Source organism: Eumetopias jubatus, unplaced genomic scaffold (assembly GCF_037043125.1).
Source record: "Eumetopias jubatus isolate StellerSeaLion01/CBP00866 unplaced genomic scaffold, mEumJub1_p1.0 scaffold_5, whole genome shotgun sequence".
NCBI lineage: Eukaryota > Metazoa > Chordata > Mammalia > Carnivora > Otariidae > Eumetopias > Eumetopias jubatus.
The window spans coordinates 93,163,720-93,176,644 of NW_028274811.1; the positions used below are offsets into that span (position 1 = coordinate 93,163,720).

The 12,925-nt window shown below is 42.2% G+C and overlaps 1 protein-coding gene and 1 long non-coding RNA gene across 10 annotated transcripts in view; one reads left to right on the forward strand and one right to left on the reverse strand.

Moving 5' to 3' along the window:
• LOC114208740 (uncharacterized) overlaps positions 1-10,068 on the reverse strand; it is a 64,329-nt gene extending 54,261 nt beyond the window's left edge. For 5 of the 6 annotated variants that reach the window (XR_003609120.2, XR_003609118.2, XR_003609119.2 and 2 more), the window contains exon 1: positions 9,954-10,068. This is a non-coding gene — a long non-coding RNA (uncharacterized LOC114208740). Of the gene's footprint in view, positions 1-2,804; positions 2,885-9,953 lie in introns of those variants that run through there. The other variant, XR_015768200.1, reaches the window with a different exon arrangement.
• Positions 10,069-10,432: 364 nt separating this feature from the next.
• The window catches only part of FBXW11 (F-box and WD repeat domain containing 11), a 122,007-nt gene continuing 119,514 nt past the window's right edge, over positions 10,433-12,925 (forward strand). For all 4 annotated transcript variants that reach the window (XM_028102671.1, XM_028102673.1, XM_028102670.1 and 1 more), the window contains exon 1: positions 10,433-10,611. Coding sequence is in view for 2 of the 4 variants with exons in the window: in XM_028102670.1 (XP_027958471.1) it covers positions 10,567-10,611 (45 nt within the window). In the remaining 2 variants the exon portion in view is untranslated. The remainder of the gene's footprint in view (positions 10,612-12,925) is intronic.

The following is a 12,925-nucleotide window of genomic DNA, read 5'->3' on the forward strand; positions in this document are numbered from 1 at the left end:
TCATAAATAGTAAGTAACTGAGTAAATATAAAACTATTTTTCCCTCTGACTTTGAAAAGAAATACATAATAACATTTAAAGCTTAATGCATAATTTTGCCTTGTAAGGTTTATAATGTATGCATATGTAATACATGTGACATTTATGGTATAAAAGATGAGAAGGGATAAATGGATCCATATAGTTGCAAGTTTTCTATATTTTAGGTGAAGTGCTAAATAATAATTCTAAGTAGACTGTAAAGAGTTAAGGATGTATATTGCAAACCTTAGAGCAACCGCTAAGAAAATAAGGAAGAGGCATAGCTAAAAAGTTAAAACTTGGTGCTAGCTGGGTTGAGTGGAGTGCTTTAAGTAGGATGTGGCAGAGGATGATAAAGATTGTTCTGAGGAAAAGAAACAAAAGGGTTAGTAATAAAATTGCCTCTGGCAAAGGAGATTGGAATGGACACTGTAGTGGGTTGAATAGTGGTCTCCCCCCTCCCCCACCCCCACCAATATTTCTACCCAGAATGTCAGCATGTGACCTTATTTGGAATGAGGCTTTTTGTAGATGTAATTAGGTTAAAGATCTCAAGGTAAGATCATCCTGGGTTAGAGCGGGCCAATAATGGGTTCCTTATAGGATACAGACACGGAGAAACACAGAGAGAAAGAGAAAAAGGCCACGTGAAGACCGAGAAAGAAACTGGGGTTATGAGGCCACAAGACAAGGAACACCAGGAAGCACCAGAAGTTGGAAGAGGTAAGAAAGGCAAAAGGATGAAGGTGGGGCCTTACCTTATACTGTATTAAAAAAATGAACTCAAAATGGACCAAAGACTTAAATATAAGAGCTAAAACTATAAAACTCTTAGAAGACAGGAGAAAGCTTCATGACGTTGGATTTGGCAATAATTCTTAGGTATGGCATGAAAAGCATAGTCAACAACAAAAATATGTCAAAATTTATCTTTCATGCATCAAAGGAAACTATCAACAGAGTGAAAAGGTAACCACAGAATGGAAGAAAATATCTGCAAATTATATATCTTCTAAGAAATTAATATCCAGAATACATAAAGAATTCCTGTAACATAACAGCAACAAAAAGCTGAAAAAACAACTGGATTAAAAAAATGGGTAAAGGACTTGAATAGACATTCCTGCAAAGAATGCCAATAAGTACATGAAGAGATGCTCAACATCACTAATTATAAGAGAAATGCAAATCAAAACCGCAATGACATACCACTTCACACCTGGTAGGATAGTTCTCATCAAAAACAAAATAAACAACAATAACAAAACAAAAGAAAAAACCCCCAGAAAATTACAGGTGTTGGCAAGGATGTGGAGAAATTAGAACCTTGTGCAGTTGCTGGTGGGAATGTGAAATGATACAGCTGTTGTGGAAAACAGTACAGCACTTCCTCAAAAAAATTAAAAATAAATTACCATATGATCCAGAAATTCCACTTCTGAGTATATACCCCAAAGAAATGAAAGCAGGGATTTGAAGAGTTATTTGTACAGCCATGTTCATAGCTGCATTATTCGGGAGAGCCAGAAGGTAGAAGCAACCAAGTGTGAACCAATGGAAGCATGGATAAACCAGATGTGGCCTATACACGCAATAGAGTATTACTCAGCCTTAAAAAAGGAAGGATTTCTGACACGTTACAACATGGATGAACCTGAAGATAGTATGCTAAGTAAAATGACCCAGTGGCAAAAGAATAAATACTATGCAATTCACTTCATGAGGTACCTTAGTCAAATTCATGGAACCAGAAAGCAGAATGGTGGTTGACAGGGGCTGGGGGATGAGGAACAGGGAGTTAGTGTTTAATGGGTATGGAGTTTTAGTTTGGGAAAACGTAAGAAGTTCTGGAGATGGATGGTGGTGATGGTTGTACAACATGAATGTACTTAATGCCACTGTCCTGCACACTTAAAAATGTGTCAAATGATGAATTTATGTTAGGCCTATTTTACCATAGTTAAAACATTAAAGAAAAAGAAAAAAAGAAAGGAAGGACTCTCTCTTAGAGCCTTTGAGGGAGTATGGTCCTGCTCATAGCTTGATTTCAGACTTCTGGCCTCTAGAACAATAAGTACATGAACATTTTGATAATGACTAAACAGAATTTTATTACTACATCTTTAAACCAATAACTAAGAAATAGTTTGCATATCCATGCATGAATATTACTTATTGCTAGAATGAGATGATTTGGCATCAAATTTATTTTTAGGTCACATTTTTATAGATGTTAGTACTTAAAAGACTTGTTTGTACAAGAAGAATGAAAGTTGTCTCCTAGCAATGTTATACGACTTCTTTGGATTCCTTCAATGTTATTATGTTAAAAATCACATAGTGATTGGCCAGCAAAATTATTTTAAATTATCATTAAAACTTTTTTTTTAAAAGATTTTATTTCTTTGACAGAGAGAAACACAGCAAAAGAGGGAACATAAGCAGGGGGAGTGGGGGAGGGAGAAGCAGGCTTCCGTGGAGCAGGGAGCCCAATGCAGGGCTTGAAACAGGACCCTGGTATCATGACCTGAGCCGAAGGCAGACGCTTAATGACTGAGCCACCTAGGCACCCCAAATTATCATTAAAACTTAATTCAATCATCACTCAATTTTGTTGAGAGCAAAGTACTGGAAATCACCTGACTAGTAAAAGCATTTTTTCTATCATCACTGGAGAAATTCACTTTCTCAATTTCGGGAAAGCATACCTAAAAGTCTTTACCAAGAATTAGGAAATAATTATTAATTAAACCCATGTAGCAGAGACGATCCTAGGTACTTACACATTTCATTTCCTTTTTTCTAGGTGGACAGGGAGAGTATGTTGCTTGGCCTCCCTTGCAGCTTCTCCGGGCCGTGTGATTTGGTACTGACCACTGCACAGTGAGCAGGAATGATGTACTTCTGAGATAAGGCAGTTAATAGCTGGGTGACCCACCTTTCTGTCCCCCTTGCCCAGCCATATCGGAGACCATGAATTCCAGACGGTGTAACAAGATAGAAGGCTAGCTAGCCCCCCTTTGGACTTTGCATGAACAAAATAGGTGTGTTAAGACATTAGGTTCCCAGGGTGTGGAAATTTAGTAATGTGCCAGCTTGGCTAGGCTGAGCCACATTTCCCTGAATTTTGTTCCTTTGTGTTTCTGATTAGGGTGGGCCACAAGAGAGTAGAAGTAAAACTGAAGTCATTTTGGAGCCCATATACATTGTCATTGATCTGCTCCCATATCTCCTTGGTGTGAAGAGTGGCTGGGTCTGCAATCACTCCAAGTTCCCTTACAGCCTCCTTTAGCTTCCCTGATTCCTGGGCCATGGTTGGGTGTTCAGCTTTTTGACAAAGGGCTCCAGCCTCTGCAGGACAGCCACACCACCATCTCTGACCACACCAAGGTCAGAGATATGAGAACTGACAGGTTTCAGTCCATCCTCATGGGCTCCAGTTTGGCTTACGCTTGCTCTCACACATCTTATTTCCATCTTCCCTTCCTGACTGCCTGCCCCAAGGTCTTTAGATCCAGTGTCGACTGTGAAGACAACAGGCTTACAGAGATTGCTTAATTAGATTTAACAATTACATAAGGTCAATTTCTTGTAAGAAATCCCTTAATACACTCAGTGGTTCTGCTTCTCTGACTGAATTTGGACCGATACATAGGGTTGCACAGGATTAATTTGCTACTGTGGCATAGTGTATTCTATTTTGACTAATACAACTTTTCTTTACTTTCACTTGGAGATATCTTCTTTCACCTGATAAGTTTAAAAGGGTTGGGAAACACAAATATTAATTTCAATACATGTTTGCCAATAAATTAATTGGTGAAATGTTTCTATTTATGTGCTTTAAGTGTATCTTCCTAAAAATTGTAAAACTAAAGATATAACTCACCTAACATCTATTATTGAAAAAGCCAGTCTACACTATCAAACCAGTCATCCAAAAAGACTGTCAGAAAAAGTTTGGCTGTTTTTCAGTTCAAATAAATGTGCTAATCTGTATTTTATGATAACTACCTTATTTTTGATTCTATAGATGGATAAGACATGGAGCCTAGTCATATGGATAAATACCGTGCTGCTATCTTTAATAATTTTTTTAAAATTTATTTATTTTAGAGACAGCGAGAGAGAACATGAGTGGGAGGGGCAGAGGGAGGACAGGGAGAGAGAATCCCAAGCAGACTCCACACTGAGTGCAGAGCAAGACGCAGGGCTCGATCTCACGACCGTGAGATCGCAACCTGAGCCAAAACCAAGAGTCGGATTGCTTAACCAACTGTGCCACCCAGGCACCCCTTTAATACTTCTTACCACCATTCTCTTTTTTAGAGTTTCACAAGATTCTCCCCTAAGAGAACTTTGACATTCTGTTGGAAATGAATTAATTCAAAATTTCAGTGCAAGGAACCTGGCTGGCTCAGTTAATTGAGCATGTGACTCTTGATCTTGGGCTCATGAGTTCAGCCCTACACTGGATATAGAGATTACTTAAAAAAAAAAAAGGCAAATAAAAATATTTTAAAAAGTGGAGGCGCCTGGCTGGCTCAGTTGGGTGTAGCATGCAACTTTTGATTCGGGGTTGTGAGTCTGAGGCCCATGTTGGGCACAGTTTACTTAAAAAAAAACAAAAACAAAACAAAACAAAATTTCAGTGCACTATCCCACTCTATAATGTATCTGAATTCAAAAAACCCATTAGAGGTCAAATACACCATTTTAAAATGCCACTCTTTACCTTCAACAGTATTCAAAAGAAAGGGAAAGACCTAAAGCCCTACCAAGGGTTTATGGTGCTTTGATTAAAAGAGAGTTCACTGAATCCAATATGTTGAACTAGCTCACTTGCTCTCTCTTTCTGCATCTCTATTAGTTATCTACTGCTGTGTAACAAATTAACTCAAAATCTAACAGCTTAAAATAACAAATATTCATTATCTCCTAAGTCTCTGTGGGTCAGGGATCCACAAATGACATAGACCGTTGGTTCTGGCTCAGGGTCTCTCATAAGATCAAGATGTCGCATGGGGCTACAGTCATCTGAAGGACTGAATGGGGCAAGAGGAGCCACTTCTAAGCTGACCCTCTCACAGGCCTGGCAAGACAGTGTGGGTTTTGGTAGGTGGCTTCAGTTCCTTACCAGGTGGACAGCTCCACAGGGCTGCTTGAGTATCCTCATGACATGGCAGCTTGCTTCCCCCCCCCCCCCCAACCGAGAGAGTAATCCAAGAGAAAGCTAGAAGGATGCCACAACACCTCATGATCTAGTTTTGAAAGTCACATACCCTCACATCTGCCATATTCTTTTTTGGGAAAATTTGATATAAAGAACTGTTTATATTACAAAGCTTAAATAATCGAAACAGTATGGTACTGACACAAAGACACAAAGATCAATGAATCAGAATAAAGACACAAGATAAAAGCCTACACTTACATGCAATTAATCTAGGACAAAGGAGACAAGAATATACAATGGGGAAAAGACAGTCTCCAATAAATGGTGTTGAGAAAACTGGACAGCAACATGCAAAATAATCATACTGGACCACTTTCTTATACCATACACAAAAATAAACTCAAAATGGATTAAAGACCTAAATGTGAGACCTGAAGACGTAAAACTCCTAGAAGAAAATATATATAGGCAGTACCTTCTTTGACATCAACCTTAGCAACATTTTTCTAGATATGTCTCCTCAGGCAAAGGAAACAAAAGCAAAAATATTAGGATTATACCAAAATAAAAAGCTTTTGCATATCAAAAGGAAATCATCAACAAAATGAAAAGGCAACCTACTGAATGGGAGAAGACATTTGCGAATGATATGTCCAATAAGGGGTTAATATCCAAACTATAGAAATAAGCAACTCAATACCAAAAAAATTTGATTAAAAAAATGGGTGGAGAACCTGAATAGACATTTTTTCCACAGAAGACATACAGATGGCTAACAGATCCATGAAAAGATGCTCAACATCGTTAATCATCAAGGAAATGCAAGTCAAAACCACAATGACATGTCATCTTATACCCGTCAGAATGACTAGTATCAAAAAGAGAAGAAATGACAAGTGTTGGTGAGGATGTGGAGGAGAAGGAACCCGCTTACACTCTTGATGGGAATGTAAATTGGTGTAGCCACAGTGGAAAACAGTATTAAGTTTCCTCAAAAAAGTAAAAATAGAAATACCAATATGATCCAATACTCCACTATTGGGTATTTGCCCAAAGAAAATGGAAATACTAATCTGAAAAGATACATGAACTGCTATGTTTATTGTAGCATTTACAAAAACCAAAATATGGAAGCAACTTACAAGTCCACTGATAGAGGAATGGATGAAGATGTGGTATACATATACAATGGAATATTACTCAGCCACAAAAAAGAATGGGATCTTGCCATTTGGGACAACATGGATGGACCTAGAGGGTATTACGCTAAGTGAAATAAGTCAGAGAAAGACAAATACCATACGATTTCACTTATATGTGGAATCTAAAAAACAAGAGGGGTGCCTGGGTGGCTCAGTCGTTAAGCGTCTGCCCAGGGTCCTGGGATCGAGCCCTGCATCAGGCTCCCTGCTCGGCGGGAAGCCTGCTTCTCCCTCTCCCACTCCCCCTGCTTGTGTTCCCTCTCTCGCTGTGTCTCTGTCAAATAAATAAATAAAATCTTTAAAATAAATAAATAATAAACAAAAGAAACAAAGCAGAAAGAACTATTAACTAGTAACAGGGTATTAAGTACTAAGGGGCAAAGACAACGCTAAATACAGAAACAGCGGTTATAGGGAGCAACCACTACCTTTAGGGTTGAGGCAGAGTACCAAAGGAAAAAACAAACTTGGAAGAGCCCTCCCACCCCCACTGCTAGGCTGAGATTCAGACCTCACTGGGGAGAGGTTAGTTATGGGCCATTGGATGGTTGAAGTTTGCTGAGGTGCTACAGGTTGCGTCTGGCAGGCAGGAAACTGCCCACTGAAGTGTCACTGAGTTCACTGAGAAGCCACCCTCTGAATGTCCTAGCCACCTGTGTGTGTTTATGTTGGGAGCAGGGGGTAGGGGAAGGGGAAGGTATGGTTCTGCAAACCATTTGCTTCTGTATACCACAAAAGCAAGAAGGAAAATAAAGTATACCAGAACTAGGAAGAGAAGATCCTTCATTTGCCTGTGTTCCTCTAGGGCTCTCTAATGACAAAATTAAGTGTTGTGCCAGTTGGCAGAGAAGAAACATTCACAGGGTCCTAGTTGGACTCCAGTACTCCAAAGTATGTAAAAGAAGAATGGATTTTGGAACTGAGAGGCTATAAATTGGTAACGGCAAACATACGGTCTGAGGCACAAAAGTTAATGTGCTTGATTATCAAGTGCTCTCCTAGACTCCACTAAGTGTGTTTCATTATATATAGTATGTTTACCATACTGTCTTTGTACAATCTAAGCAAGTCTGAATTCTGAATGTTTTGGACCTCAGGGTTTCGGTTAAGGGATTGTGGACCTGACCACTTTGCTGTTAGCGGGTCTTGTAAACCCCAGAGCAGACCTATCTGAAAAACTGGGGGGAAATATGACTTAAGGTCGTCTGCCTTTCGTGATGACCAAATCTAATCACCAGTTGGCTTCCAGCCTGAAGCACTTAAAATCTGAGAATCTGAGTTCTTGTTTGACATAAGTAATAAAAGACTTGGCTCAGCTTGCCTCTCATATAGCTTGGGTAAAGCTTCTATCAATATATGACTTTTTAATCCCATTGAGCTCCTGGAATTTGACCTAAAAGTATTTTTTCCTCTTATGGTGGAATATGGTTTTAATAAAAGGACAGAAACCTTGAGTTATCTCCATTACAGTTCTAACGGCAAGGGTTGCAAATTCAAAACTCTCTACGGGTTAGGCACACAAATTGAGTGGAGCATGCAGATATAAGACAACAGGGAGCAATGGGGACAGGAGAAATCTATAGAGCACATGCTTCGTGTAAAAAAGGTAGTTGCTACTTAACCCCTGCATATTGTTGCCACACATAGCCAAAAAGCCAGATAGTCTGAGTTTTCAAGAGAAGATGCAAATTCAGACTTTAAAATGTGAAAATGTCAAATTTTAAAACAATAAAAATGCTGTAGGGTAAACATACATATTGGGGAATTCAGCTTGTGACTCCTACCCTAACCCTATGTGCTAGGTCCTGTGGCAAATGCTGGTACCTCAGGGGTCTTGGTTGGCTGTTACATTAGTAGTCCTCAATGAACCTTGACTTGGTATTCACAACCTTGCATAGTCCCTTCCTACATGGACTCTGGGCTTGGTTGTATGACTTGCTCTGGCCAATGGGACATTAGCAAGCATGGTGCGACCGAAGGCTTGATAATCATTTGCTCATTGGGGCTTGTCTTCTTGGAAGCCAGTCACCATGCAGAAGCTTGAGTAAGACACCAGGTGAAGAAGAGAGGCCCTAGAGGATGAGAAGCCATTTTGATGAGCTCCCAGCTGATTGCAGTCTCATGAGTAACCTCAGTATACTATGTGTGCCCAGCTGTGTTCAGTCAACCCACACAATTGTAAAAATAAACCACTGTTATTTTAAGCTACTAAGTCTTGGGCATGGCTTATTATGATACACCATATAACTGAAACAGAGGTCATTTATTCTAACTCCTGTTTTACTAACCAAGGCCCAGGAAGCGGAGGGGGCCTGGTGAAATTCAGACAGCAAGTTAGTGGCAATAACTTTCCAATTCTGTGCTCTTTCTTCCTATTGCTTTTCTTTTAATTCTTTTGGTGGAAAGCACCAGATAAGGACTACGAAACTTCAAACTCTATCAGCGTGGAACTTACACTGTGCCTTGCATGCATACAAATTACTGTAATAACTTGATCCTTAGAAATGGAAAGATTTCTAGGTCATTAAGTCCCCTCACTTGACAGGTGCAGAGAATTCAAAACACTAGAGAAAGAGAAAAGCAGTCTCTGATATTTGGAAGCTGGCCTGGTACAATTATCCAAGCTGTAATGTTACTAGATGATAGATGGCCCTCTTAGGTAGGCCTTGTGCTCTCCTGTTGAACAGAATTTCACAGAATGTAAACATCAAATGGGGCCATTCTCTGACTGTGGATAGATCAAGACAGAAATAAGATCACTCCTTAATTATATCTGAACGCAGATAAGTCACGAACAATGTCCAAGCCACAAAAAATGACCGAACATCCCCAATACTGATGAGGGGTTCCTGTTTCTTTAGCAATTATAGCTTCAGCCTCAATCTACTGGTCCCTTGTTCCAGGCATGATTGAGATGCTCAATCATAGAATTACCCCCACTTCCTGACAGCATCTAATCCAGAGTAAAGCCCCATTTCCTTAAACCCTCTCCCAAAACACGTAACAACTCTTACCCAGACGCCTATAATTTCTCATGGTGGGTATTCTTCCTCACTGTAACCAGTAATAAACTCAACTTGTTCAATCAGTATGTACCTGGTGGTCTTTGGTTAGCGGGCACTAATAGACCTGACAAAGTTCACACAGAGCTGAAGGCAGAATTCACTAGGAGTCTCCAGCTGCGATCTTTCTTAGCGCCTTCTCTTTTGGTTAATGTCTGTTTTCCCACCACTAGAATCGGAGCTGATTCCCAGTGCCTAGGCTGGTACCTGGCAGAGGTTGGAAGTTTAAAAAATAAATATATTCTGAACGAATGAATAAGAGGGGCTCAATATACACAGGCTCCCTTTCATCTGTCAGCTCCTCCCAGTTCGTGGTGCGTACAGACAGCACCACAGTTCATCTCCATAAACCCACTTTCCCCAACGAAATTTCCAAACCCCTCACTTCTGGGATGCCCGTACTCTCAGAACCTCTTCCTTGCCCGAGCTTCTCTCGCTTGTTGCCCCTCCCACACCCGAGCCCCAAGTCCTCCTAACGCATCTAGAACCCACCTGTCTTCATCATCTGTCCCTAGCACCAGACGCTCACGGACCCCCAGCGCCGCTACCTAGACGTCGACTAGGCACTGCAGCATCGACTGCGCATGTGCGGAAATCGGTCTCACACTCTGGATCTCTGACGAGTGAAGAGTTACCTCTGAGTTTCCGTCCCGGTCTCAGTCGCCTGGGGCTGCCAGGAAGTCAGGAGAAACTAGCCGGAAGGAGAACCCGCGCGCAGGGCTTTCTGGGACATGTAGTCGTGGAGTTCCCCAGGCCCTATTTTGAGGGAGCCCTTAATTCTTTAGGTTTGCACGTCCCACAATCACAGTGCAGTGCTACTTTTGCTCAGAATTCAGCTTCGGACTGCCAAGAGAGATTAGCCTGGTGTTGACTTCTCGTTCCCACAACGCTCTGCGGGGCCCCCGGCGCCTGCTGGGAGCTGTAGTCCTCGGTCTGCGTACTGCGTTCGCCGAGGGGGAGGGCGGAGCTGCCGGCGGCCCGGGCGGGCTGGCAGCTAGAGTGGGTACGATAGCCGCCTCCGCTTCTGCCGCCTCCGCCGTCGCCTCCTCCGCCCGGGCCGTTCGCTGCTGCGCGGGGAGAGCGAGGCGGGGCCGCCGGGGCCGCCATGGAGCCCGACTCGGTGATTGAGGACAAGACCATCGAGCTCATGGTGAGTGCGGCCCGCTGGACCGTTCTTCCGTCCGTCCGGCCCCGGGCGGGCCTGCCCACCTCAACGTCCGGCGCGAGGCGGGCCCTGGCCCTTCCCCGCCGCCTTGGCCGGGACCTGGGCCCCCGCTTTCCTGGCCTCGGGGCCGGCGCGGTTGCTCCAGATCCCTGGAGATCTCAGGCCGGACCTGGCCCGGCCCCCTCCATGCTCCTCGGTTCTCCTTCCTCCCTCTGCCCTATATCCGGGCCCATCTCTCGAAGGACCCTCGCTCGATTATGCTGTGGCCTTAGCTCACACTCGCTCTAGCATCTCATTCTCCTTCTCTTAGAAGGGGATTTTCCCCCCGTATTTCTCCGGGCCAGGCCTGCACCGCTCTTGGAAACCCCACTCAGGCCGAATGAGATGGTGGTGGGGGGGGGGGGGTACGGAGGAGATCGATCAGGGCCTCGGTCTCCGCATCCTAGTAGGGGTCTCAGCACCCTCTCCTCAACGTAGGGGTGTGTGGATTCCGGGATAGGCCCTACTGGGGTGGAGGTGGGGAGCTCTGGGGTTTGAGGCTGTGACGGATAAGGGGCCTCTTTCCCGGGCCCCTGTGGTGTCCGGCTTCTCGGACAAAGGGTTTCCTACTCCGCGGTGAGGGATGTTTGCATAGCAAGGCCCCAGGTACTCTGGATTCCATCTTCCAGGAAAGGGAAACCGTAACTTCGTGTTTTCCAGCGTTGCTTTGGGAAAATGGGGGAGGGGGGCTTTTCATCACTGCCGCCAGTTCTTTCTTACTAAAAAAAAGGGGGGGGTAGAGAATCCTAGGCCCCTGGGGAAGCGATCACTTTTCTATTACAAACCATTGGTAGCCATGCCAGACTCCCCGGTCCTACGGATACCCCAACCGCTTTCCGTTTTACGACTTGGAGCCGGAAGGGGTTTTTAGAAATAGAACTATCAGAGAGTGGCTATTAGAAGCGAAGAATTTGCTGCTTGGTGGATGATTTGGTGGAAGAAAAGAAACATGGCAGCTATTACCTGCCAATTTGAGCGTTGGGGAAATCAAACCGGGCTCTGGAGAGTTGGGAGGAGGAAGTCTTTACCTCAGCAAATGGACATGCCCAGGGTTTCTTCCTGTGGAAACCTTGACAGTTTCTTTGTATCTCTCCTAACACAGTAACAGCCTCTACCCCTGGGTTGAGAGGAAAGGTGAAAGAATCTACTTAACCCAGCATAATGTTTTCCTAGCCAGATTTCTCCAGTGTGAAAATGTTTATTGAGTCAGTGATTCCACTGGGTAGGGTCGGTGACATCAGAGCCACTTCCCCCATTTAATGCTATAAATAATAAACGGTGACACTGAAAGTCTGTTGGATAGCTGCATGGTTTCTGTGGATGATGGTATCTGGGGAGTTGAGATGCATGTTTTAAAAATGGAAGTACAGTGGCATAAACACACAGCTTAATATTTGCTGTCCTTTGCATAATTCACAGAACTAGACTTCTCCAGTATTCTTTTAAAACTAGAAGAAAAAAAAAAGCTTTGGTCGTTTCTGCTTTGTGTGCAGACATATGTGCTTGCTTTTTAAAGGATATTGTGTGAGTTTTTATTTGCTTTTCATTATTAAGTAATTTTTCCTTTTCAGTATAATTTACCAAACTATTATTGTAGCAAAGCCTCTGATGTTCTAGAAATTTTGTAGTGGGTTATTTTGGTAAAAATCTCTTATTGGAATTCCATATATAGTACATATTCTTACGGATCTACAATACATGTCCTCACAACTGAAGGAGTACTTCACATTGAAAAGTTGTAACTTGGTGCCTCTGAAATTGGCTGTTCTGTGCTCCTTCCATTGCCATTCTTTTAAAAAATAAAATGTCTTTATTTTCAAAAGAATTAGAAGAAGTACAATGTAATTCATTTAGTATTTTTGATTGTATGGTAAAAAAAAAATCTCTGGCCTAAATTTATTGGTTTCCCATGCTCATAACTTTAAAAAAGTTTTAATTGTACATGATTTTACTTGTTTATGATCTGAAAAGATATTTCAGCCTTTCAAGGACATTATAAACTGAGATTCTCAGAAAATTTAACAAAAAGATCAATTTTGAAATGGGTTTTCATATACGGATTTTGATATTCTCTCAAAGGGATACCCAGTTAAGACTCTTAGGCAACCCTTTTCATAACTGTGTATGTATTTATTTTAGTGTAGTAGATAGCACAGGTATTTAACAACTGATTTAGTAAATCCAGGATTGAATGTAGGAATGATAATGCCTTAAAATCTAATTGCATGTGGCTCTCTGTATTCACTGCATTTTAATTACA